Source organism: Centroberyx affinis, unplaced genomic scaffold (genome assembly GCF_046629955.1).
Source record: "Centroberyx affinis isolate AG114_WGS23_722 - 3 ecotype Tasmania unplaced genomic scaffold, CSIRO-AGI_Caff_v1 ptg004858l_1, whole genome shotgun sequence".
Classification (NCBI taxonomy): Eukaryota; Metazoa; Chordata; class Actinopteri; order Beryciformes; family Berycidae; genus Centroberyx; species Centroberyx affinis.
The window spans coordinates 62,478-88,780 of record NW_027282376.1 but is presented as its reverse complement, the minus strand read 5'-3'; the positions used below and the strand labels follow the sequence as shown (position 1 = coordinate 88,780).

At 42.4% G+C, this 26,303-nt stretch overlaps 1 protein-coding gene across 1 annotated transcript in view; it reads right to left on the bottom strand.

Moving 5' to 3' along the window:
• Positions 1-23,619, bottom strand: part of ctif (CBP80/20-dependent translation initiation factor) — a 68,630-nt gene extending 45,011 nt beyond the window's left edge. Inside the window, exons 1-8 of the mRNA XM_071545324.1 lie at positions 23,599-23,619; positions 21,285-21,470; positions 20,187-20,258; positions 17,521-17,643; positions 16,745-16,818; positions 14,325-14,334; positions 13,526-13,629; positions 12,656-12,734 (exon numbers count right to left, since the gene is read on the bottom strand). Of these exons, the coding sequence (XP_071401425.1) occupies positions 12,656-12,734; positions 13,526-13,629; positions 14,325-14,334; positions 16,745-16,818; positions 17,521-17,643; positions 20,187-20,258; positions 21,285-21,461 (639 nt within the window). The 5' untranslated portion in view covers positions 21,462-21,470; positions 23,599-23,619. The remainder of the gene's footprint in view (positions 1-12,655; positions 12,735-13,525; positions 13,630-14,324; positions 14,335-16,744; positions 16,819-17,520; positions 17,644-20,186; positions 20,259-21,284; positions 21,471-23,598) is intronic.
• Positions 23,620-26,303: the final 2,684 nt, after the last annotated feature.

Sequence of the window (26,303 nt, the reverse complement as noted above, 5' to 3'; positions counted from 1 at the left end):
GATTGGTGGATTCTGATTGAAGCCAGATGTGAGCGGCAGAAAGTAGGTGGGACACTGTATGGCACAGTGATATGCAAGACAGGCAAACCTACACTGTCTCTTAGAACAAAACTTGACATTGGCCAAGGTAGCAGACATCAATGAACATGTCTAAGGCCAAAAGTATATCTGTGAAATTCCTAGAATTTCCAGAATTCAACTAGTTACCACTGGAACAGTCTGATGTGAGACAAACAGAGAGAGGTAGAGTTGCATGTTTAGCTACTGTTGTTTTCCTCTAGGATATCATTAACTGTAATTCTGCCTTCAAATGGTAACCAGATGACAGTGAGCACACACACACACACACACACACACACACACACACACACACACACACACACACACACACACACACACACACACACACACACACACACACACACACACACACACACACACACACACACACACACACACACAATGGGATGACACATGCATAAGCAAGCATGCATGAAGATGGCGCGGGTGCACAAAATAAATTAATTAATTCATTAATAAAAAATAAATTCACATGCAAACAATGCACACTACACATATTTAACCCAACCCCACAACAGTAGAGTTGGTTTTTGCATGGGAATATGTGATATTATTGCATCATTATTTGAGTGGGGATTTTTGCTGTAAATGAAAAACAATCTGCTGCAGGGAAGCATCTAAACTTCTAAGCACAGGGAGGAAACTAGCTGCTACTTGATCCTGTAGACTTCCAGCAATTGAGCTAAGCTAACCGTTCCCATTCCTTCAAACTGCACGCAGAGATGTAAAAAAAACACTTGAATCTTAATGAGAGGTCAGACATGCAAGTATATTATATTTTCTCCCTCGAAAGGGTATGTACATGATACTGTACAAAACTCACCAGAAATTAGTTTTTAAAAGCAGATTTCATTTAAATGTAGCCAGGTGGGTTAATAGGACTATTCCCACTAACTCCACCAGATGGCGCTATTTCTGTTGGAGAAACCATTTTCGTCACGTTGAGCGGCAGTGGAAGTCCAGAATTCTAGGTTGGTAAATATCTAGTAAAATATGTATGTATGCACAAAATATCGATTGATGTATGTTAGTAGTAGTGTGTACAAACATATATTGACCATTAACTCGCAGGTGTGGTTGGATGTCGGCAGATTTTCCCGGAGAAATCCCGTCAGCTCATGGCCGCCAGTCTATTGAGAAACTTGTAATGTAGGTTGGTTTCCAAGTTTGGGTTTCATTTATTTTTAGAATGTTTAAACCAAGATTCATACGATTTACTGGTTTTTCCATTGTTCACCTGTACAGTGGCGTATGGGGTTGGTGTTCCGCCACATGTGTGTACTTGGATACTGACATGTCGTAGTGAGTATCTTTACAGAATTCCTACATACTGTCAAACATGTTGTACAGAACTGTGAATGTTAGGTTTATAACTTAATGTGGTTTGTTGTATTTTATTTCATTTTCTCAGGAAAGAACCACTACAGTTATTTATGTACTCCTGATTTTAATTTCTTATGCAATGTATGTTTAACTATAGGATGTTAGTTATTTACTGTACTTAAGAACCATTCATAGTGCACTTAGTGCAGTTACAGTGCATTTAGTCTAACTTATAAGGCGGTGTGAAGACTATACTAGTTTAGGTTGAGGAGTCCTCTCAAGCGCCTTAGGTTGTTACAACAACTGTGCATTTAAGATTTTGTCTTTTGTTTTCAATCTTTTTGGAGACTGATTTTCTTTTAAAAAGCAGAACTGAATCACCCTTGTTTCCCTTGTTTTTAACTACTAATTTGCAGAATCAATCATTTGTTCAGAATAAAGAATCCTAAAGAGATTTTTGTGTCCTGCGCTGGTTTAATTTTGCCAGGCTACATAAATATTACATTTCTTTTAAATATTATTTATATGGCATTTCTGCCTTATTAGAAAGTTCAGTGAGAGAAAGTAAAGATGGGAGAGAGGGGATGTAACAAAGCAACAAAGGTTCCAGGCCGATTTCGAACCAAAGACTTTTCATTTAAATGGCAGGCGCTCCAGCCAGCTGAGCCACCAAGGCCCAGAAGCTGCCCTTTTACAGAGTCTTGCCCCTGCCGCTGTCAGAGTCTGTGCACACAACAGCAGTAGCGTACAGGGAAAATGCATAAGTGTGCATGTGTGCGTGTGTGTGTGTGTGGGAGAAGAAAAAAAGCACTACAGCAGTGTGTGTGTGTGTATATGGTGCATTTCAAAGAAACAGAGAGATAGACAGAGAAAGACACAGAACCCTGTCTGCGGCTGACAGGGAGAGTGCTGTGTGTGAATGTACTGTCTGCAGGTAGCAGGCAGTGCAGAGTAGATCAAAGAGAGGCGTGTGCCGTCCTGGTCCCGAGCCAGAAGACCTCTCACCTCATCGCAGACAGAGGGAGCCCTGTGGACGTGACAAGGATGGGGAGGGGGCCTGGCTATGTATGTGTGGGTGGGAGGGAGGGAGGGGGAGAGAGAGAGAGAGAATGTGTCTATATCTATATATATTTATGTGTGTGACAAGAGAGAGACCATGTGTATCGTTTTTGCCTATTTCCATGTGTGTGTGTGTGACAGAGAAAGGAGACAAGATGTACAATTTTTGTATGTGTGTGTGTGTGTGTGTGTCATGAAAGAGATCAATAATGTGGATACAGATTCAAGAGAGTTAGGAGCCTGAGTACTTCTTTACTGGGTGTAAAGAAAAGACTGTGTGTCTCATTTGTCACGAAAGCATTCTGAATTTGAAGATCTGACATTCCACACAGAGGTAAGGGGGATAAGCTGACTGCAAGACGCGCGAGGAAACTGACAGTTTCATGGTGATTAGGCAACTCTGCTTTTCTGTGACGTAACGGAGCATCTGAACACCCTGAATGTGAAACTACAGGGACGCAAACAGATGCATGATGCAGTGAAACCTTTACAAGTGGGAGAGCCAAATGCAACAGGAAAACTGTGTTCACAGTCCAACCTGTCAGTCAGTGGCAAATGTTTATCATCATCACCCATTTCCCAAGAGAAGGTATGTGCGCAGATTAAACACAGTCAAAGCAGACTTTAGCTTAAGGCTCAGAAATTTGGTTTTAAAAATTTGGGAAGCGTGCCAGAATACACATGATGAACCAGGTGAACCGAATGCACAACCAAATGCATAACAGTCCAACAGGGTGCTGAGGGACAAGCTGGCGTCACTTGGGGCGAGAGTTTACCCATTTTTCATCCCAGACACCATGCAATAGTGCCACATTTAGGCTGGTCATGTTTTCAGAAGCACCCATTTGTGTGAACAAATGGGTGCACGTGTGAACAAATCATCCTACAGGACCCACTCGACAAACACTCTGTCATGCAGCCACTGATGTGTCATGTGAGGCAAGCTATTTATTAGTTACATGGTGACCTGTAGAAACATTGGTTAAGAAATTCATTATTTCTTGATGATTCGTTATTTTGCTAGACTGAATACCACACACACCCACTGATGTGTCATATTTGGGCCTGTGAAGCGGGTGTATTTTAGTTAGCTATGTGGTACTTAATAAAACCAAAATCAGCAATTTACTTGCCACATGGCACACAGGCTATACAGCTGAAAAACTGTCCTGTTGTTTACATATCAGTAGACCATGTTAACATTTAAAAACATCACAAAGATCACACAAAGGTGATTAGTTTGCTTTGCTGGGCTCAGTTAGGCAACGGTATAATAAATGTTGAGTCCTCGACTTGATTCTAATTTCTCAGCCAGTTGGAGTTTGACAACCCTGTGTAAGGTGTGTGTGTGCGTGTGTGTGTACTGTATTATGCACTTGGGTGTGCGAGTTTGCCTCCAGAGGAAGCCCACGTACCTCAGAGCATTCCTGGGGAAGTCAAAGGTCACTGGGAGAGGCTACCTGGAACACTAACAGAGACAGGATGTGTCCTCATCATAACTCCACCCACTGAGATCACATAGCCACTTCTCCCTAGTAACCACCTTGTACCTTTCAATCCACCTTGATTTCTTTCAAAGTTTAGCCTTTCATGGTTTAGCCTCAGCCTACAATGTACACCTGCTAACTCCACGTGAAGCACAGGCTTTGGTCTTCAGGAAACACAATGCTGAAGATTTCTACAGTAGGTTGAAAACCAAAGGGCTCATATGCTTTGAAATAAACCGTCTGAAGACATTTGGCAGGCAGACTCTGTTCATTCAGTTAAATCTCTATTGAAGACTCATTTTTATTAACTTGTTATTTACTAAGGTCTGCTCATAATCAATACTCTCAGTCCATAAATTACAATGAAGGAAAGTAAGGAAATGAGAAAAGGGGATAATAGAACTTTCTACGCAATGAGCACAGAAAGTGAAGCGTGTGTCTTCCTGTCCCTTCAAGTGTGTGACAATCCTGGTATGAGGCTCATTCACTCACTCCATTGTTCCCTCCCAGCTTATTTATGTTGTGAGGGCCCTCAGCCAAAACCGATAAATTTAAAACTGCCCCATGGATGGCATTACAGGACGGGTTGTTGAGAGCGGGGCGGAGTGAGAGCAAAAGAGACTGTCAGTACAAGACAGCAAGGAAGTAGGCGAGAGAAAGGGAGGTTGTGTCTTTCTGAATGAGGAATGGAGAACAATCTTGAGAAAGGGAAAATGTTCTTGATGGACTATAAACAAGTCAGAGGAGACACTCTTTGCTCAACATACAGTAGCTTCTGCGCAGTACCATCAAGTCACATCAAGTTCTGACAATACACAGTGGGAACATAATCACTGTGTCATTTACTTCTGTTTCCAAACTGTTTTGACTACTTCCACCTCACCATCTATCGGTCAGAAGATAAACCAAATTATATAAATATCTTATCAACAATTACAATTAATCTGTCCAAAGCATTTCACTTTTTTGTGTCAAAGCACAGTACAACGTCTAGCTGATCTGTGCTGAAGGATCTGACCTGTGCTTGGTGATCCCTACTATTGGCTAACTGACTAGTCTGCACTGTAATTGACTGCAACTGTACGAAAAAGAGAAGAGAGGGGGAAAAAAGAGATTTAAAGCTGCCACAGACAGGTACAGGTGATAAGAGGCAATGATGTGAGGTCCTGGCATCCATGTCTCATTTAAATAGTGCTCTGAGGCCGGGGCCACGACAGAGCAGAGAGAGACAGACAGGCACATCAAAGACCGCAGATGTCGAGCTATAGCAGGAGATGGAGCCATCGTGGGATCAAAGAGTCAGAGAAAAAAAACCAACTATGGTACCCTATGGAAATTTAATCACAGGACAATTGCTGCCGCAGCAGTAGATTTCGGATGATTACGGCTCAGTTCCAGCCATCTTTTTGTATAATGGGGAAAGATTTCCATCATATGCACTCTGTAAGATTACATTGACAGTCAGCTCATCTTCTCTGCAGGATCAAGTCTGATGCTGTGTGTGTGTGTGTGTGTGTGTGCATGTGTATGCGCGTATGTGTGTGTGCACGTGTGGTCAGTGGTGAATTAAAATAGCAACAAATATGAATACAGCAAACACAGCAAGGGTTGGTACATATCCATCTATCTGTCAATCCATCTACCCATCTCTTGCTTACTCTCACACACACACACACACACACACACACACACAAATTCATTACATAGACACATGTACACACACATCCACACTATGGCCTGGGAGAAAATTCAATTCAGATTCACTGGAGGAGTTGAATCCTTTCAGATAACTGTAGGCCATGAATAATTTTGTGCAATCATGAAGCCATCAACTGATGCGCTCGGTATCATTACTGTGTAAACTTTCACAGCTGCAGCTAAATTTATGAGTGTAAAAAAAAATTAAAAAATAAACACAATCTGTTGGGCAAATATCTTAGTTACAACAAGATGGAGCCATAGAAAAGCAGTTTGATCTTCATAGGTGCATTATTTATAAAGTTAGGGATAATAATAATGTTTTTAATGTTGTGCTAGGGGACTTCGCACGTTGGCAGCTCCAAATGGCAGCAAGAGCGAACTTAAAAATTCATATTCTAATACCCGGATTTAGGCCGATAAGACTGATGTATTTTTACATAAAAAATATTGCCTGGAGCAGCTTCAGTAGTTACCAAGCAGTTCCTAAGAAATTCGTTGGTTAGAAAGGGACTGTGCTGCTCAAAGTGACCAGTAAGCAAAGCACAAATCATGTTTGAAGATGAATTAACAGCACTTTTTATCTTTGGCAAGTGGCCATCGTATAAGCAGGATACTACACTCTGACCTGCAAGACATGAGTATAAACACATGGCTGACCAGCTCCAAACTGCTGAAACACACAACCACCACACAACCTGGAAAAGCGCAGAGGATGGATTACAAAATTCTCACCTCTTTTCAGTATTCATTTATTTGTGTGTGTGTGTGTTGCAAATTTGTATATAATAATAAATGTGACAATGTGCTAATAGGGTCAGGTAGTGATTATAATTATAGCATTTTCTGCAAAGCTCAGATTCTCTCAGACTATAGTACGCAGGCAGCAGTTTACTGTATTCTTATGGAATTAACATGCCAATTACATATAGATACCAGTTCTATATTACAGGGGCAAAAGAAGAAGTGAAATCCAAATGTAAAACTATGCATGTGCCTTGGAAGTTCCCATCACAGTTTTTCACTCATAGCAATGACTACTTTATTCCTGCAACTGTTTTAAATAATTCAATACTTTTCACTGTCATGCATTTGTAATCAAGTTAATCCCATTAGTTCTGTTATTCTTCTCTACACAATTAGAGATACAGACTGTCATTCAGACATGATCCATAAGTCTCAAAGATCAAGAGCACATGTTCCGAAACTGTTATTTAATATTTTAGATGTCAGTGGGTTATACTCATGAATTATTATTGCATACTTCTGTGGAATTAGTCCCCAGTTTCCAAAAGTGAGCTGCATACACGCATGCAGTCAAGTCTCCAGTGTTCCTCCCATGCTGTGGCAGAGACCAGAGCAGTGCAGTGTATCCAGTGGTAATCAAGCCAGTATGTGATGTGTGGTAGTATAGTGTAGGAGGTCTGGCCAGCCAAGGAGCAGTAGGGCTGGGGACAATAGCAGGAAGAGACCGCAGGGAGGGGGCTGCCGGTCGCCATGACCCCCTGGATATTGTTCTGCTGCCCACCAACATGAAGGATGGAGGGGAGGGAGGAAGGATGGCGAGAGAAAAGAGGAGGGAGGGGTTGGAGAGAGAGTGAGAGAGAGAGAGAGAGAGAGAGAGAGAGAGAGAGTGCGGTGGAATAGCTTATGGAAAAGGCAAAGGGGAGACAGGATAAAGGATGGTAGCAGAGAGATGAAAGGGTAGAGGACAGAGGGGTGGTGAGATGAGCAGAGCGATATAAGGAACGGGCCATGGGTGCTGGACGAGGAGAGGCTATGGAGGGTGGAATGCAGGTCTGACACACTGACAGCTGACAGACAGACTGCCAAAGCCCCACCCCCCAGTGTCGGAGCCCTGCTCCGGAGCACGTACGCTTGCAGACAGAGGGGCCGAGCAGTCTATCTCAGCTCCAGACTCTGGCTTTGTTTCCCGCTTGGGCTGCTTTGTTCACTGACCAGGAGACCGGATGTCTCCTCACTGACTAGCCGCTTTCTCCCTCTCTCCTTGGTCTCACCCTCCCCTTCTGTTCCCTCTCTGGTGCCCTCCTTTCTTATAGGAAGTTCAAATTCTGACGTGACCGCAAATATCCTGTCTGTCTTAGATTTGTACCTTTTGGATTTGAGAAACAAATTCCCATGCCACTACTGTTAAAATAATTTGGAAATAAAATTCTTTTGATATGGACACACAATTGTAAATGTGTACATATACAATACTACACCTCAAATTGCTTCATTGAGGACATTAGTGTTCTATGGCCATGCTTTAACACCCTTCAAGCTGATAATGGAATCGCCTTCAGTTACAAAGTTGAGGCTGACCTTCTGTGGCTACCATCCAGAGATGCTGGTAGTTGTTAAGGCTGGTGCTACTGTCTGGACTCCTGATAACACTGAGGTGACGTGATCTCGGCGGACAATGCATGACCTCAAGGGAAAAAAATGTCAGCTCCCACACACAGTCGCGCACATTGTATTGAAACAGAAGCACCCACTCTGTTGTACTTGAGAAAAAGAGTCTGGACACCCATAGGACAAAGGAGAACATGATCAAATGTAAGAAATGGGTAGTGTATACGGTCACACACACACCCATCCACCTCCACACACACTTTTAACAGAAAGATTTCACACCATTTTGTCAAAACATGATTTAGATATATTTTAAAGTAAAATAATTCAATGCCTCTAACACATTCTCACAAAAGTGTACTCCATGCTGTGTGGATAACCAAATGTTTGTTGGCAGGATTGCTTAGTGAAGTCTAGAGGACACCCACATCCACCCAAATACATGCACAAGAGTTGTGGCTGTCACAACACCGACGATCATGCTGACATGATCAGGCTGATGAGCCAGACAGCGTGTGAGTGAGACAGCGGGTCTGTGGTATCGGCCACTGAGGAGGGGATGGTAAGGAAAGAGAGGAGAGGAGAGGAGAGGAGAGGAGGGACGAGTCTTATGCCCTTGAGGTAGTGAGTCTCAATACTGTACAGTAACCTCCGCTGCACGTTCAGAGAGAAGAGACAAGGACAACTCTGCTGCCCTCGGGCCGACCTCTATAGAGGCTTTGTAGTTGTGTCAATCTCCTAGCAACTGCGGCTGGTATCATCTTCTCCATCCACTGGAGAACTGTCTGCGCACTTAGAACAGCTAAATATATATCAATCAGGCTAGAAAAAGAGATATATTTGTGATCTTGTGCTTGTGGATCTATACAGCACTGTTCTAGCTAAAAGTGAATGGTTTCATCAGGAAGATTTGTTTCCAAATTTACGTTACTGTCACTTAGTAAACCATCCTGTCTTTCGTCCAAGCCCCCACTCACACACCTGACCACTCTGATATTTTCCAACAGCCTGCAGTTAAATCTGACGCAACTGAGCCTGGTGACTAGTGCGTGTATATGTTTACAATTTACCTCAAGTTTGATTCAAAACAGCAAAAAGTATTTTCGGTGTGTATGCTTAAGTTATTTCAGTGCACTACTGAAGCAAAAAGAAGTATGCATTGGTTACATTTATTTTGCTAAATAAAGAGGAATGGAAATATTAGAATCAGTTTGCCTCAGTTTCTCTCCCTAGTCTACATCAATAATGCAAAATTCAGTCAGATGCTACATACAATTTTGATATCATGTGCTAAGTATGGAATCGCATCACGACCGACTGTCTTGAAATCAAATCATATCCTGAAGTCCTTGATAAAACCCAGCCCTACTTTTCGGTTATTCCTGCGCATGAAGCCACGCATAAAGAATTTGCCTTCTGACCTCTCTACGCTTCTTTCATTACAACATGACGCTGTGGATGTGAAGACCGGGTTAGTGAGTGCTTGCATGCATGCGTGTTAACATTCCAGAGAGGCCAGTAAAGGTCCAGTAGAATCTGAGGGCACTGGGAGGAAGTCTTTTCTCCTCACACAGTTTCTCACCACACACACACACACACACACACACACACACAGAGGATAGGTTTTCCACATCCCATGGCCTTTTGTAAGTCTATTCTGGCTCCTGGAAAGAGGAAGTGGACGTGGGCAGGAAGTGTGGGAAGGAGAGGGGGAACTGTGGGTGACGCAGCCTTGCCATTCAGTAGCTGTAGGTGATGATTGGGGCTAGGTTATTACAGGCGATAAAATGCTGGGAAATAAAATGCTAGTGATAATTACATAAATATAATCGTTCTTGACATAAATATGGAACATGCTCAATATAATCCAATACATGTTCTTCTTCAGGCTTTGACCACAAGCTAACAAGAGACATTGAACGGCCAATCATGTGTTATAATCGTAAGGAGGACACACCACCATGGCACCATCCACTGCATGAAGATGGAAAGAAGATGGACAAAAGAGAGATCCTCACAGCCTACCCTAAGTTCAAATGAGGCAGATGAAATGGGCCATTCAACTTGAGTGGTGTGGAAATATTTTGGCTATTTAAGTCCAACAAGAAACAGTGAAGCCTGCATTGTAAACTGAAAAAGAACCACTCCAACAAAGTCAGGTAATAGCCTACTATAAACCCCATTTCCTCGTTTGGATCAGTATCATCCTATAAACTATGCATAAAATGTAAACAATGGCTGTACCAAAGGAGTTCTAGTAGTCCACCAGGAAACTACTTCACCTCTCAGCAGCAAACCATAGTACAGAGTTTCTTCAGCTTTCAACCAGGAGCAAAAACCGCATGATTGGAGTGAGTAGAACTCAGCAATCTACTTCCTGGTATGTGGATGTACATGCATCCGGATAAAAAGCTAGACAGCAGCGGCCTGGCGTCACCATGCAGGACTCAGCCTGGCAGAGTTTTGTGATGAAGATGATGATGTCAGGGCATCACACCAAACAGAGGACAGAACAGTTTTGTATGTGAGGGGTGGTCAGACTTTTACGGTGATGAAAACTGACCATCACCGGTGTGGTTTTTACCATGATTTACTGTGACGTCGGTTATCGTCCCATCCCTAGTGGATGTGTGTGTGCTTGTGAGAAGAGGGACAAAGAAAGAGAGTGTGGCTGTGAGAACTGTGTGAGTCAGTGACAGCCAAAGACAGTGAGGGACAGAACAAAAGAAAGAGTAAGCCTGGCGTTCCCCAGCTCTGTGCCTCTGACCCTGCCGTGTCCCAGTGCCAACCCATATCCTATTCAAAGCAAACTAGACAACCCAGTTGACCCAATCTTCTTTTGGCCCTATCTGAATGACAGGAAACAGCAATCTTGGCTCAGGAACCATGAAATGAGGAAGCCATCTTGGTAGTGCAACTAGGGCTATCTTGGCTCAAACGGAACTCAACACTGTGAGAGGTAAAACACATCTCAGCTCAGCCAAGAGGGGAAGGAAAGAGGAAGACATTGTGGCTCAAACACTATGAAAGATGGAAGACATTTTGGCTCAAAAAGCAGGGAAGGAAGAAAGGAGGGTGACATCAGTGACCCAAAGTAAACTCTGCCACCCCAAATAAATCACATAACGCCATAGAAAACACAATGGTTGATGCCTTAGTTTGCCCTGCCAGGGGAGACTAAGCAACACAATTAAGTTCAGATCACATTTATCCGTTTGTTGTTTCCATACGGGTAACATACACAAATACAGTAACAATTCAATTATGAGGTTATTGTTGTGATGAACCTCTTAGGCCAGATAATACACAGAAAGAGCATATGTCTGCACCGTATACTCTAACCCTAATCCATATATATTGTATGGTTGAGCCTGTTGTAGCTCAGAAGCAAATCAGTATGGTTTTTAAAAATGTACTACATGTCAACAATCCACCCCACTTTTGGCTGAATCTATACATGCTGTGCCTATATATCACCTCCAGGGGCCAGTATAACATTTTCTCCTGGCACTTCTCTGTCAGTTACAGCTTACCACAGGCTCTTTGTCCGACCAGCAGGTGTCACCAGAGATCAACTTATAATTAACCAGTCTCACTATTTGTCATTGTAAATGCTTTCATTTACTTATCTCACATAATTTTGCTTCAATGTAAGGTCAAGTTGATCCCTACTTTACATTTTATGTTAAAGGAAAAATCCATCCTCAGATACTGTTACACTGTTCAAAGTGAGATGTTCAATGCACCCCAGGAGTAATTTTGTAATTAAGTGTTCAATTATTTTGGTATATCCACTTTCCTTCAACCTGCCTCATCCATCTCCGCTTCAGTTACTGATTTCCTACATTTCCCAGAATGACAGAATCCCATAGAGCAGGTGTGAACTTGTTGCGTTCTGCTGTTAGTTACATGTGGAGGCGGAGAGAGTGATAGTTTCAGTCGAGAAAAATTGAGTGTTGCGTGTTTACTCAAAATGTAACATCTTGTGTGGCTGCACTGCACTAAGGTCTATTGAGGCCACTGTCAGTGGAGAAATTGCTATCTCTGCCTATTCTACAATGGATTTCTCACTGTATGATTGTTGAAGGTCAATGAAAAATGGTGAGTCTAGAAAGAAGTCCGTTCTCTTTGATCCTGAGGGACTGACACCAAAACCTGACATTTATGTTAATGTTTTAGATAGCTGAAGATTCTGCTATTAAACTCCATTGTAGCTGCACTGGAAATATCTCATCACTATCACATCAATATCACATCGTCTACATGTGGCCAGTTAGGGAATAGAAAAAAATCCACCACCAAACAACAAAATGGACCCAGCCTTTCTGAAGCCAAAAATCCACACAGTGTGCTTGACTGGGGATTTCACTATGGAACGCACTACTGCACTGCTCCTCTCTTCATTGCACCTCCTATTTCTCCATTGTGCCACCAGGGGTCGCTCTCTAACAACTAATAGGTTTGTCATCTTGGTGAAAAGCTTTGTTGGCTGCTAGTCCACTGTGTCAACTCAGTGTAGTTTCTGTACATAACCATTTTATAATACAAAATACTGCTAGTATGGTACATAGAATATGTGAATTGAACACAATCTGAATAGGAGCGTTCGTTTTTCATAGAGCTGAAAGGAAAGATTTAGATAAGTGACTTACTGAGTGTAGGTGGGGTAGGAACCTCTCTATGTCATTCATGTCTATGCCGTCGTCCTCTTCAAACTTGCTTTTATTCATCCTGAGAGAGACAGAGAGAGAGAGAGATAGAGAGATGTATTATGTTTCTGCCTGTCATACTAAGGGACAGTGAGAGACCAACTACACACACACACATGCACACACACACATTCACAAAGCTTACTGCAAGCACATGCACACACACGCACATACATAGCCGCACACATGCACACACACAGCTATTGAAAATACCGTTACTGTTACCATTTCTTACTTTTTTTTTTTCCTCATCACCTTTGATGGTCCATGTTTTATAGCTGTTACTGTTTGTGAGTGTTATTTTAATCTTAATAGCCCTAATCATTCTTATTCCTACTTGTTAGTCTGTTATTTGACCATAGGATGTGCTTTGGCAATACTGTACTGTATCTGGTCATGACAATATGGCGTATTTCAATAGAAAATTAGAGAGAGAGAGAGAGAGAGAGAGAGAGAGAGAGAGAGAGAGAGAGAGAGAGAGAGAGAGAGAGAGAGAGAGAGAGAGAGGGAGAGAGAGAGAGAGAGAGAGAGAGAGAGAGAGAGAGAGAGAGAGAGAGAGAGAGAGAGAGAGAGAGAGAGAGAGACATATTTGCAGCAGTGAGTGATACAGAGCATCAATTAATTGGAACCAATGGAGGTGATAATGTTGTGGAGGTTGACAGACACACTCAATCAGTGAAGGGGGCAGACTAAAATAGACAATGCGACCACAATACCATTCCAATTGATTGGGACTGGACAGGACAGGACAGTACCTAGGACCAAGCCTAGAACAGATAAATTTGAAGCCCTAAGCCCAGGGCCAGGCCTTACCCCTCTCTGTCGATGTGTGGCAGGTGCTTTGGTGTTCCTCGGAAGTGTTTCCTGTGGAACTGGCTGAAGTCCAGCTTCTCCGGCTGCACGTCCCAGCCTGCACACTACAACAAACAGACATAAAGATAGAGTAAGGGTTAGAGACAGCCAGCATGCCTGCATACAAACTGGGAAACAGTGTGAAGGTTAAGTGTACAGGACAACTAGTGTGCCCAGGAATAGACTGGCAGGAAGAGAGGCTGAGAATAATGCTAGAGACAGCCATAGTTAGACAGAGAATCAGGGAGGAGGGAACGAGAGACAGCTACAGTTACACAGACAGCGAGGGCGGAGAGACAGCCTCGGTTAAAAAAAGGCTCCATCAATCACCAAGCAAGGTGATTTTAATTGCCACTCCGAAGAACAAAACAAACCCTTGCTTTGCAGGTAAATGGTGTATAAACCTGCCAATGCAACCACTAGACAAGGTTAGCTGAATGGACATTAATTATTACCGCCAAAATATAATGATCACACTTATCAAAGTGCCTTACCGCCTGCTCTATCAGCGATCAATCGATCTCCTTTTGGCAGTCCGAAACCCAAACAAGATTTCTAAACAGGCACTTAATTAACACTTATCTGCCATATGTATAATACTGTGTCATACACACTCGAACACACATGAGACATTGTGAAAAGCATGCATCACCCAACACAAACACACCGACACAAGTACACACACACACATGACCGGGAGTTGACTCCGAGGATTAATCTAATACAGAACAAAGATTGTGCTTGTAAGCAAATATCTAACAAGCAGATATCTGGTCTGAGCTGGTTAATATGACCAAACAGCCAGGGCATCTGAGGAGTGTGTGGGATGTCAAGAGGTTATTCCAGAGGTTGCTGGTTCAAATTCTGAGGCAGGCAAGAAAGAGGAGAGCTCTCCCTGCTTGTGTCAGATCGCTGCTACTGACAGCGTCCTTGAATAAGAACATGAGACACCCAACACATCAGTGCCAAGTGATTGATTATTCGGTGGCTGGCCCTGTGCTCTATTTGCTCTGCCGTGCACTAAATGCTGCTCTTCTCCACACAGGAAGAAATGGGAGAGACCAGCTAAAACAAGGCCACAACAGCCTTGAGAAACTGGAGAACTGAATTCAGCAAACAACAGACAATTAGAGCATTAATCTAATCTAATTATTTAATCTTAATATAGTTATTCATTGGTAACAGATACAACTGAACCTATAATCAATAGTGTATGTTTTAGGACTGTGAGCTAAAGCAGGGTTTCCATGCTAATGCTGTTGTTTTAGCTTAAGCTTAACAAAAGGGGCAAAAAAATCATAATCAAAAAACATATTTAGCCTATATTTTAATGTTTAATTTATATTACACTATAGATCAGTATATTGTCAGCAGTAAATAAAGACAACTTTTACCCCATTGTGCTACTAATGGTGCTACTGAATGACTGTATGGGGGGGGGGGGGGGGGTATTTTGGCAGCAGTGGGTAGCATATGTGATTAAGAATTACGGCTTGCATCATCCAGCCATACCGGCTCCATCCCTCCTCTGTGTGTTCAGATGTGCCAACGTGGCCGGAACTTAGGTAGGTGAGGTTGCCGTGCAGCTGTTACCATGGCAACCGGTTTTCCCTCCAGTTACACTGATTTATGTCTGACTCATTTCCTTTTCTATTTTTTCTCCTCTAAGTGTCTGTCTTGTCTAGCCCCTGTTTGGAAAATTATTCAGTTATACATACAGGAACTAGTTGAGCTAGGTTTTGTAAAGAGAGATACACAACACACACACACACACACACACACACACACACACACACACACACAAACACATCTTACTCATATAGTTACCTACTCCCCAAGCCTTGTTACAATCTTTTTGGTCTTTCAAGCATGAAGGCCTAATATATTTACAGAACAAGCAAATCTCTGCCTCATCAGTAGTCGACCCTCCTTTCAAGCATACTGTGCTGTTTGCAGTAAAAATACTTTGCACTCCAGCCTCTTGTGACCAGATGTGATTCAAACTTGGCTGCTGGCAGAAACACACTGAAACAAAACACTGTTGAGTTTTTCATCAGAACAAACTGCACAGTCCTGTACTGTAGCTCCTGGATGATCTAAATGTGTGAGACAGGGAAGAACAGATGGGGATGGCTGAACCAACTTGCTGAGCGTTGGTCTTTCTGTGAATGGGATGTCCTGGGCCAGTTCCCAATTCCAGTCCGTGGGACATAGAGTACTGCCGGTTTTCTATCCTACCAGCTAGTTAGTTGCATTCACCTGCTGTCCCAGGTCTAAATCACTCCCAATTAGACAGCTAGAATGAAAACCAGCAGTACTCTGGGTCCCATGGACTGGAACTGGGAACTGCTGCCCTGGGTTAACCAGGCTAAGCATGATCTAAAACTTAAAAGGCTGAAACTGCAGATATGACAGAGAGGGAGGATGAGAGAGAAAGACAAGAGACTGAGAGGAAGAGCAACAGAGAAAAAGAAAAGACAATACATTATGTATTGTGACAGGGGAGGGACGGGTTCCACTCTTTTCGCATTTCGCTAGTTAAACCCAATGGAGAGACACGATTAGCATAATGCCATAGCAAGACAACAATCCTTTTTTCATGAATGAAAGCTACGTGCTATTATATGTGCATTGTGAGAACACTGAATTTACACACCGCAGTCAAATAGATCTCGTGGTGCACAATGGAAGGTTTTCAAATTCTCAGATAAAACATTGAAAAACTTCAAAGAAAGGACTACAAGCAAATTGGCTTGTTTTAAGAGATCCATCAGAAACTTCCTTTTTACAGTGAAGTGAATAAGTGTTCGCCGATTGATGTTTAATTCTTACTGTCTTAAATGCGGTATTTAATCACTAACATTTTCAATCACTTGAAAAGGCTGCCATCAGAAAATTAGTGTTGAGTGGAACTGTTTAGTGGAGAAAGGGTTCCACAGACCTCTCTGACTACAAAGTGGAAGTGGGGGCGTGACTTACACAGCTTATAACAAAGTGTGGGAGCAAGAGAGAGAGTGAGAAAGAGGGCAAAAGCTGAGAGTCTGTGCGTCTCCAGTAATCTTAGAGTTTAGCTCCGGCTTTAGCCAACTCAGCCATTTGGCCCTCCAGAACCATGGTTGTACTGAAGACCCACTAGCCTGCGTAGCACATTACCGGTCTGTTCAACAGTGAGGTACCTACCCGTGTGAGTCCATGGTGTTGGCAGCCCAGATGTCTGTCCCCAGGATGTCAAAAGACCCATCTCTGTTCCCATTCTAGACGACACATAAGGAAAAGGAAAGTCAAACTTTCAATACAACTAAGGAAGACTCATTCCCAAAACCGAGTTTCGGGGGAACAATAAGACCACTCTGCAGCACACCTGTCTTTGTTAAAACGTGCAGTAAAACAGACCTAGCCTGGATCTAACAGTTACAAACAACTACACTGTGCCTTTGTCAGTCTCTCTTGAAGACACAATACATCAAATACAGCACATCTGCGCTACAATAAGGATATTATTGATCAGATAGGAACCCCCCCCTAAATTTACTACACAAAAAAATGTTAGGGAAAAAGCTTGCTACTATTAAACCAAGCTGGGAAGAAACTACCAGACAACATTACAGTGTCCCATGTACACTACATACTTTGTTGTTGTGGAAGGAAGTGAGCTAGGTCTGTACAATGTTAGGTACAGTGACAGTTAATCATAAGGGTGCTGAGTGGATTTGTTGTGACATGTTTAGCTGTTTCTGTTCAAGGACGCCATTCTGTCTCTCCCATTTATTTCTCCCAGAGGTGGGGAGTATCTCTGAGGGAACATTCAGGGAGTGTTGTGGCACTGCGAGCCACGTGAGAGAGCAAGTACAGGAAGCGTTCCTGGTTAAAAACACAGCGGCCTGAGCAGAGGCCAATAGGTTTGATTATACATATGCTCTCACTAACACACACACACAGACCAGATGTACCTCTACCTTGGCAGGGCCTTTGAACTGGTTGTTTCGGCCCCTGCTGCCGGAGCGGGAGCCAGAACCTGGTCTGGAACCTGAGCTGGGCCTGGACCCTGTACTGCCATTGCTACTGTGTTCCCACTCATCCTGGGGGGACAGAGAGAGAAAAGGATTAAGGACCTTGCTGTACTGACATGGTGGCCATATTTGATTTACGTCACAGTCATGATGGGAAACACTATGCGGAAGACAGCGAAGCAGATGGACACGTAGGTAAACACTGATGGTCTTTGGACAAAACATTTAAAATGCTATGACAAAATTATTCTTCAACATTTGTTGAGTGATAAGCACAGCTGCAGGCCAAATTACCCAAGGTCCAAATCACAGCTTACAGCAACTGAATTGAAGGGTACATCCATGATGTTGATCCGTAACGTTAGCTAATGTCAGTAACATTACATTTATCTGCAAACCAACTGGGACAAATTCTTATTCATTGTCATTAACAGCCTTTATCTTTAGTATTAGTAATGTGATAACATGCTTCATATGATTAGTGGCACTAATGTTACGTATGCTGTTTCTGACAGGAGACTTTAGCCGGTTAAAATTGCTAGTGTTAAAACTAGTCAACTACACCTTGCACAATTCAACCTATAGCCCCTATGTGTTTATGATTTAATGGTTAAAGGTATGCTGACTACAGTAGCCACAAACGGCTGCCTATCTGTCAGAACTAGATGGTCTGTCTGTTTGTCAGGGGAGTCTAGTTAACTATCCCCCCTACTTTTGTACTTTGTTTGTGTGTATGTGTGTTTTTTTTAATCTAGGGTCAACATAAACTTTTGATGCTTCAATTCTAGCGAATTCAATTCTCACAATGGAGCTTATCTCACAGTACGATTCAATATGCAATATGAGGTTCACGATTCAATACAATCACGATACAATGTAATAAATAAAAGTTCAATGATAACAAAGCCTGACTGTGCAGAATTATGTTTACTTCTGAGCCACAATTCTTTCTAGCAATGGCACTGGCTTGCTAGAATGTAAATAACAATTTAAAAAATGTCATCATAAAGTGTAAATAATACAGTTTGGATGGAGAGTTTGTGAAATTGTGATGGACGATCCATCTCATTTGTGATTACTACAGCAGAATAAAATGGAGCTAATATCACGATTATTTTTTCTGCCCCACGATACGTACCGTCACATTTTTGTACTGCAATATATCATTCCTATTTGATGGTAGTCTAATTAGTCACATTATCTATCTCTCTGATCTCTTTAAGTCTCTCACCCCTGCTGTTTCTCCCTCACTCTCTTCCAGTGACACTGACTCTCTCCCTGTCCAATCAAACCAATGAATCTCTATGAGCCTTGGTGGCCAACAGTACTCTAATCACTGCAGAAACTGTAAGGTCAGAGCAGAGCAGCACATACGCACGCACACACACACACACACACACACACACACACACACACACACACACACACACACACACACACACACACACACACTAACCTTTAGCAATCTAAATGACAGATCATTAATTTGGGGCTATTCAATTAGTGGCCTGCGTATCATAGCATTCCCTGCTAGTCATCAATAGCATCGTTTGTCTCCAACAGCACCAAGCAAGCAGAAGAACTGTGAATTTCTTAAAGCAAGCCTAATAGGAAGACGTAACCATCTCCTCTTCTTCACAAACACTTGGGCAGCTGAGGGAGAGGGAGACACTAAAGCAACATATACAGAACTGAGAGCAGAGGAAACCAACGCTTAAATCAATACAATGCTCTGCTCTGCTACAATGCTAGATGAGCATGGAGGAAGACGGTGTGACACAGAGATGGCAGTAGAACCATGACTATGCAGACTGTGCATGATTACTCAACATATATATATATATATATATATATATATTCAGTGACACCACACTGCTGAAGTTCCACTTAAAAAGACACACCTAGGCACACCTTTACACAGACACACACCGCCACCAACACACACACACACACAGAGCCAGAAATCTATTGCCTAGAGAGTGAGCTGGGGGGCAGCTGATGAACCTGTGTGACATCTGTGGTAAAGTTTATCTTCTAACAAAAGACTCTTGCAAAGTGAAATGCAAATGATGCTCCATTGAAGTCCAGGAAAGGCTATGTGATCACTCCAAACTTGTGACAGATAGGTTGATGTGCAACTCACATACTTGCTACTACCATGCTTGGTTCAGACAGTGCTAACATTTGTCTAACACCAAAACATTAACTTTAGTAGTCTTGTATTACCAGACCTTTCTCCACATTATGTTTCATTATGAATAGCGTTGAGTTCGCTGAGAAAGAGCTAACCTAATGTGATCATAAGTCCTATTATAACTGAATTCAAAGGCCACCACTGCCTAATTAACATGTCAGTGCACCTTCTCAGATTCGTTGGATGATACACTTTGTAAATGTTAACATTATCATATAAATTAAATTATATAACACATGACACTGACATGTATTCAGCTGCAAAAGCAAAGCAATGGATTGATGAATGTATCAAAAAAGTATCAAAAAACAATTGTTCAGTATCCGGACCGAAATTTCCAAATGATGCCCAACCTTAAGTATTACTGTTCAGGTCCTTCTAATAAATAGCTATAGGACACACAGACAGACATATGTACCGGCTTGGATGAGCCCCTCCCCCGTGAAGATGACCAGCTGCCATCTTTCTTGTCGTTGCAGTCGTCTGTCCACTGAAGGAGACAAATGAGGGGAGAAGAAGATGCTGTCATTTGCGAATGGAAAGGTTTGTATGGATGTAAACACAGACCACCAACAAACCCAAAAGTTGCACAAAAGTCATCAAGCAGAGCACACTTCCTCCGGAGCATTAACCCACACAGATTCCAAAACATTTCCGATGCAGACTTTTCCTTCATTTTTGACATGAGCTGGACAGTGTCTTCTACCTAATCTTAGATGCTCTAGACTATTTTGTGAATGCACAGCTGGGCACTGCAATCCCATGGGGCGAGCTACCCCAGTTTCACAGTAGTGTGTGAATGTGTGTTAAGCTTTTGATGCAGTGAGCAGAGGATGACGAGAAACATTTAGCACAAAGTAAATTTGCACTGACAATAACCCTACCATTAAGAATACAGAAACACTTTTGTTTCACTTGCTAGTAAGACAGAGTGCCTTGGTGCTCTCCCTGATGAAGACCATTAGGTCGATACGCATTGGTCCTTTTTTATTGTCTTGCTAAGAGTTTTTATATTTTCTTTACCTGAAGACGAAGTGCTTTGGATCACTGCCTTTCACGACATGAGACAGACTGTTTATATTCTTGGAAAGCCGCCAGATCTACCAAAGAGCACCTGTCTATATATATCAGACCCAAGCAGTGCTTCTTTACTATGTCCACAAATAACCCTATTATTACCAAAGCAGAAACAATGAACTTGTTAAAACTTGCAATATGTGTAGGCTAATTAGTGGATCTTGTTAAGGCATTGCCATCATTAACTAATTTTAACTAACTCAGAAACTGGAGAGTGTAGCGTACAATTAGCATTAGCTGATTTTCTGTTAAGTTTTTGTTTGTGCCTGAGCTTCAGCTATGACCAGCTTGTACCAAGTACCTGTATCAAACCTAGGTAGCTGGTAACCTTGAGACCAGAGGTACTGAACATTAGCATTGAGGCTAGCTTGAAGATGTTAATCTAAAGAATATGGGACTAATAACAGAATCCCATACATTTAACTAATAAGCCTCTAACCTGTGCCATCTTGCCACCATTGTCCAAATCCAGGTCTCCATCGGCCTTGTCTCCCAGCAGCCCCTGCACCTGGTACTCCAGGACATAGCTGTCGATGAAGCGCTCCAGCTCTTCAATCTCCTGCGAGCGTGAGCTCCCTGCCTCAGACGATGCAGATGCCACCGAAGAGTTCTCCATGGCAACCAGCTCTGTGATGAGTGGCAGGGGAGGAGGGGAAGGGAAGGAGGGATGGGACCTGTGCAGGGAGAAAGAACGTGAGCTTAAAATTAAACATGACTTGGAGCTTTCATGATAAAGCATTCATCTCCTCTGTATAACTCCTTGGAAGGCTAGCCTATATTAAAAAAAGCTAAATTACAGCCTTAGTTAATCCTTGAAAATGTATTACATGTTTACCCGGTATTGCTTCACCCCTCAAATTTAAAATAAGCCTCTGATATCCATGACAACTCTAATGCTATACATAACCAAACAGACACCAAGGTGAGCCTTTGTCCCACAAGAGGGTCAAGGTTAGTTTGTTTACATTTCATTTTGCCTAGATAGTCATGGGAGCAACAACTGCAGAATAATAACAACAGTGTTTCTCTCACCAACTCTCAAGGAAGGCAGATCGCCCCACAGCTGTCAACAAATCAGGGTGGGAGCCAGCTCAGCCCTCTACGCACTGCCTCTCCCTCCTGAGTGTCCCACACCAACACTGCCCCGGTGCGGAGCCAGGACCTGCTTGTTGGGTTTTCACTTATCCATCTCTCTAAAAGGTTCTGGCTCTGACTCACCTCTGCTATTCTGTCTGTCCAAACTCACTATCTCTGGTGTCACCATTTGCGCACACCTCCTCCACCTCAACGTCCATCTCCTGTCTTGTTTTTCTACCCTTCCCTGCCGTCTCTCTCTCCTCTGAGTGCTGTGTGTGATCACCTGACCCCTGGCCAACAGGAAGGCAGCCTCCTGCCCGCCTGCCTGTTGCTACTAAGCTCCTTTACATCACGGCTTGATCACCAGCCATGCAAAGAGGATTTATTCCCTGGAGCACACAGAATGGTATCTGCTGAGCGCTGGGGACTTGCTGGGGAGCCCTGTGCATTTACAGCCAACAAGTCAGCTACGCAAGGCCTAAAGCCTTTGTTTTGGTTTTGGCTACAGTCCTATCTAATGTCATGATCAAGAGTGTCGTATCCTAAGTACTTTCATTAGGTCTAGCCTGTTTTAAACAAAATTTGATTTGAGTAACTGGTGCAATGAATTTGTAGTAGCATTCAATTTCCTCACAACAGAACAAATGACAGAAGCAATTTAGATCACACCAGCCATTTCAACAATACTAAAAATGTAAGCACTAGCATCATTATAATACTAACAAGTATTTAGTATTCTATATTATATCAACAATATTAAAAAGGACTATACTACTACAACTACTACTACTAATAATAATAATAACAATAATTATAACAATAATAACAACAACAACAAGTTAGTGATCCCCATCGGGAAATTCTGTTTTTGCTTGCCCCTGCATATGGAGGTCAGAGGTCAGGCTCAGCTACACAACAGCACCCCTGTTGAGCTGGTAGGGATCAGTGTCTTGCTCAAGGACACTTCAACAGAATCTGGCTGAAAATCTCCCTACTCATCACCACCCTGCTGCTGTTCTTTATGTACCTTTAGGCACTAATGCTTTAATCTGCACACTATGTGGCAGGGTCAATAGGTTCTAATCTAGTTCTAAAACTAGTGTGAATAGTATAATCCACCCATGCTTTGATGCTGTGGCTTTGATTAGTGGATTACAGCTAGCAGACCGAGCTGTATTTGACAAAGTGTCCTGTTCATAGAAAAATTAACCATGTCTTGGGCTTCCGCTCCTGTCTCAGCTCCAGCCCAAGCCCCAGCCATGCCATCGGCTGCCCCAAAACCAGACCGTTCTGAACCAACTTCTCTCCAAGCTCAGATCAAACAAGCCATAGTCCCATCCACTCATCCAAGCTATGCCATTCCCTAGCTCTCCTGCCATCCCAGTGTCAGCCAGGGCTCTAATACATTTACTTTTGACCTCTGTATAGTGTGGTGCCAGAGTTTTCTAGTTCTTTAACCATATATTTTAGAGAGAACAAAAAAAATGCTTCAGTTTAGCAGACAACAGAATTGAAACAAAAACAATGATCTTTCACCTTTGGGTGACTTTCTTTTTACTGGGCTAGCCTAATTAATTATGACTGACAGAGGCACTTTGTGAGACTGTGCAGTGGAAATAGCTTGCTGTGCTTAGCGTCTCTTCCTGTCAATCAGAACTAGGCCTATTAAGAGTTACCAAAAATGATATTCTGGAACCTTTGACCTTCATCTTCCTCATTATAGTGCCACAACATTTTGTTTATCCCCTAAATCAAGGGGATGGGAGATGTTATGACCAGGCAGCCAATATATCCATTACTTGCAGTGACATCAGTGTTTTGTTGACATCATGATATCAACTCCTAAATTTATTCCCAAAACAGAATTGCACAACAAAAGACTATGAACAAGCAAACGTCTCACTTGACATCAGAAGAAAAGTAAAGCTATTTAAAAAAGATTGAAGTCTCGGGAGAATGTGACCCTTACTCTCTGCCACCAGCATCGCTGACCCCACTAAAGTCTGCAGATAAACTCCTGACCTGTCGTTTCACGATATATAAATATATCTTATTCACAACCCGTCTCCGTATTCTAGCAAAACCCCTAAAGTGAACAGAAGTACAGATGCATTTCGGTGTTTCACTTCAGGGTTGGTTAACTATCCAAAGGTACTTCTTCTACAAGAGAAAAAGTTGTTCCTGCTCAGCTAAGCTCATGTTACCTTTGCTACTGTGTCACATCTCTCTTTATCAGTGGGAAATGATGACATTTCTCCCCTCCATCCTGACACCATTATTACAATCGATGGCTCACATATGGCAGGCGTAACTGGTTCTGGTGAGTAAAGTGCATTTAATAAAATAGCGATGGCAGGCACTTTCTCTCACTAACTGAACATTTGTTTTGGGAGTCAATATGGCTGTGTCAACAACACATTGATGTCGCTGGATGTCATGGATAAGTGTTATAATGGCTGCCTGTTCCTTCCATCTCCCATCCCCTTGATAATGGGGGCAAGGACAGTGTCACTAGTTTCTGAACTACAATGACTACCAATAACACTTTGAGGGTTCAGCACAAACAAGTTCAAGCTGCTGTATATTCAGCAGTGTTCAGTGTAAAATTATTGAACATTTAAACAGACAATTAGGCCTAAACATGCTTTTTGCCAAACATGTTACTGCAAGTCAAAACATTAAATGATTTACCTTGTATATTACAGTATATATTTTTATATTAACAGCATTTTAAGCAAATTTTGATAAATAGCATGATAATATATTTAATGGGATATTTTGGGGCAAATTATCATATACATCAAACATTTAATCAGTGTTACCCCAAGGATTTTTCCAGCTGCGGTGCGCTTGTGTTTCACAGAGGTTCTCAGGTTTACGTGACTTGATTCTGCACGCACACGCACACGCACACGCACACACGCGCGCACACACACACACACACAGTTTTTTTTACGAATCCCTCCCTGATGACCAGTTAGGGTGCGGAGTGCTGCCGGCAGCGCAGACCTATCCAAGTCATTCTACAGTTGATTTACTGTCCCACCACCAGTCCACTACTGTATAATTACCCAAACAAACACAGACTTGCACATGCACGAGCGCTGCACACACACATACACACCAATATTATTACAACCTAATAGTAAGCTACTTTTGTGTATCTGTCAGATATGGCATAACTTATTTTAAGAAGCAAGTGATTTTACCTCTCCTCCTCCTCCTGTGCTGTAGTAACAAAGATGATTAAGCTTTGGAAAAGCCTTAATCCTTTCTGAATGGCTGGGGTAATCCACTACACATTATATAGAGGTGCCAATTCATAATCTCATTTTTAACACATTTAAACATTTTCTCACATTTAAGGGAAGCAATGCCTCAAGTTGAAAAAATGTTTCACGTATCAGTCCAAACAAATAGAGCTGAATGGGAGGATGAAGCTGACGAGACTTTACTTCAGTAACTAACTTCAGTAACTCACTAACTGGCAGACTGGAGACACAAGAGACATTTTGTTTACAATGATCCAATATTATATTGATTCTAGCAAAAAGGTTGTGTTTTGCTAGATTTCAAGCCTTTGAAGAGTTTAGCTGTAGCCTGTTGGCATCCAACCAAGAAGCTGTCAGCCAAATCAAGTGTCAGTCCAAGCTAACGTTAGCTCTCCAGTGCCCATCTGGCCACTAGTGCAGTCTGCTCACCAAACACAGCTGGCTGCTTTCTGTCTGTCCATATTTGGATAATCAACTTGTTTAAACCAAACCTAGCACACATCTTACCTTTCTTCTTCTTTTGGAAAAGAAAATCAATAGAGCAATATTTTTTCTGGCTCTACTTTGCCTCCTCTGTCCCAGGACTGACCAATTAAAATCACGCCTAACATATTCCTTTAGTTCTACTCAAATTACATGACAGTCAGAGCCTCCCTACTAAATACACACACAGAAGGCAGGCGACCTCAGTTGTGCCCTGGAACGCACCCAACGCTTGATTCTACCCCACACTCTTGTGCAGTGCAAATCTACAGACCACACTCATAATGGAGCAAGGATGGTGAGAGGCAACAGAAATTTTGAACTATGCAAAACTTAGGCTATATAGGTTTCCTGGTCAAAAAATATTTGCGGCTAATTTCAAAACATTCACATCTTAAGCCCCAAAGAACGCCCTTAGCGATGTCACTAGTTTGATCTCTTTTTAAATGAGTGAAAATATTTAATTTCTGTCAGCAGGAGCTGATTTTCAAAGGTAAAGTTAATGAAACCCGGGCAGTGCAAACCCAGCTATAATTCAGTTGCATGTCCTGATATGAACAATGGCTTTAAAAAGAACAATGTTCTGCTGCTTCTAGGGTAGAGGAATTGATAATTGGGCCTACAAA